At 40.0% G+C, this 2,167-nt stretch overlaps 1 protein-coding gene across 1 annotated transcript; it reads left to right on the plus strand.

The window, feature by feature from the left end:
• On the plus strand, positions 1-1,050 carry LOC110932091. The gene is made up of 2 exons (XM_022175450.1): positions 1-252; positions 340-1,050. Exons 1-2 carry the CDS (start codon positions 1-3, stop codon positions 1,048-1,050), a joined length of 963 nt encoding a protein of 320 aa, XP_022031142.1.
• Positions 1,051-2,167: the final 1,117 nt, after the last annotated feature.

Consider the following 2,167-nt stretch of genomic DNA (forward strand, 5'->3'; position numbering starts at 1 on the left):
ATGAATATTCTTTCGGTTAACATCAGGGGTATGGGGAGTAAAGATAATGCGGATTGGTTAAGGGGTATTAAAGAGTCTCTGGGGGTTTCGGTTTTGGCGCTTCAGGAAACTCAGTTTAAGGACTTGTCGGAATTTAATATCAGTATGTATTGGGGAAACTCCTCATTTGGGTCCGATTTTGTTGAAGCTGATGGCAGGTTGGGGGGAATTCTGTGTATGTGGGATGAGAGCGTGTTCCAATGTACGAGTACGGTTAAACACCACCACTTTCTTTTCGTGAAAGGGGTTTTAAAAGGTAGCAACTAGGCCATAAATTTACTGTATGTATATGCTCCACAGAACGTTGTTATGAAGAGGAACTTATGGGAATCGATTGAGACTGTTAAAAACAACACCCCGGGATGGTGGGTTATCTTGGGTGACTTCAATTCAGTCAGGTTCAGGAACGAGAGAAAGAATTCTAAATTTAATCCCACAAGTGATAACAACCTGAATAATTTTATCTTCTCAGCTGATGTAAGGGAGTATTCTATGAGAGGCAGATGTTTCACTTGCTACACAAAGAAGGGGAACAAACAAAGTAAGATTAATCGAATTCTTCTATGCAATGATTTTTTCTCAAAGTGGCCGGAAGCATGCTTACGGGCCTTGCCGCGGCTCCACTCCGATCACTCACCATTACTCTTAACGGTGGTGAACAAATGTTATGGTCCTAAACCATTCAGAGTGTTCGATTCCTGGTTTGATAGGGAGGGATTCAAAGAAGAAGTGTCCAAGGCCATAGAGTCGTTTAATGGCGAAGGGTTACCAGATGTCTTATGCTCGAAACTTAAGCACATTAGGGGGATCATTAAAAAGTGGAGAGACAAGACTATATTTAAAGAGAAAGAAAAAAAGAAGACGCTACAAAACGAGATGGAAGACCTTGATATGATTGCTGAGTCTATAGATCTTAATGAACAGGAATTATGGGTGTACACAGAATGCAAAAAAGAATTAGAGGAAATTGGGATGTTGGCGAATCTTAAACAACGTTCTAGAATTAGATAGGCGCTGCATGGAGACGAACATAGCGCCTTCTTCCACAACTTCATAAATAACCGGAAGGCCGAAAATGGTATTTCGAGGGTCATGGTGGGGGACGTGTGGGAGACGAAACCTACTATTGTTAACAGAGAAACTCTATGATTCTTTAGGAATTACTTCAAAGAATCCCGGAAGGTGAGGCCAAGACTGGTGTGTCCCAACGTTAAAAAACTATCAAGGTTAGAAGGTGATTCTATTGCGCTTCCTTTTTCTTGTGACGAAATTAAAGAGGTTGTGTTTGGTTGTGGTTCGGACCGGGATCCGGGGCCAGACGGTGTCAATTTTGCATTCATTAAAAAATGTTGGGATCACTTTCGCGATGACTTTCATAACATCATGAATCACTTTCATAACACGGGATCGATTAGTAAAGGGTGCAGTTTGTCATTTATAACACCAAAAGAGGACCCGATTTTATTTAAGGACTATCGTCCTATTAATTTGATTGGTATCATTAGCAAGGTAATCTCGAAGTGTATGGCTAATAGAATCAAATTGGTGATTGGAAAGGTTATTTCGGAGTCGCAATCAACATTTATCAAAAATAGATTTATCCTGGACAGTCCTCTTATTCTTAATGAGGTTTTGTCATGGCTAAACAAGGGGAAGATGTCGCAACCCCCGTCCCCTATACTACCCGGGAACGGGCAGCCGTGGCCAGTTTTGGTGGTATCCGTGTTTTTCATTTTGGCAGCGGAATTTACATCAGGACAGTAGTTAGGAAATATTTTATCAGAGTAAAATACCACGCTTTTAATATATTAAACACATGTGAAAATCCCAAGTTTCAGTACACCCATTTTTATAGGGATAAAGCCCTATTTTATTTAAATAAAACATCTCTTTATTTTAGGTAATTTTATAGCCACTTTTCCAAGCCTTCGGTGCTGTCCAGCTGGCTTCTATTTGGCTTTCACATTTTATTACCTGAAACACGTTTAAAAACATTTTGTCAACGGGAAATACTGGTGAGTGAATCCCAGTTTAATCAAGTTAAGTAAAAACCATTGTACAATATTGAGGGCAGTCGCTCAATTACATTTGTTTCCATCTACTTAATTACCACCCACAGGACTGTCAA

Source organism: Helianthus annuus, chromosome 3 (genome assembly GCF_002127325.2).
Source record: "Helianthus annuus cultivar XRQ/B chromosome 3, HanXRQr2.0-SUNRISE, whole genome shotgun sequence".
In the NCBI taxonomy this organism is placed as follows: Eukaryota; Viridiplantae; Streptophyta; class Magnoliopsida; order Asterales; family Asteraceae; genus Helianthus; species Helianthus annuus.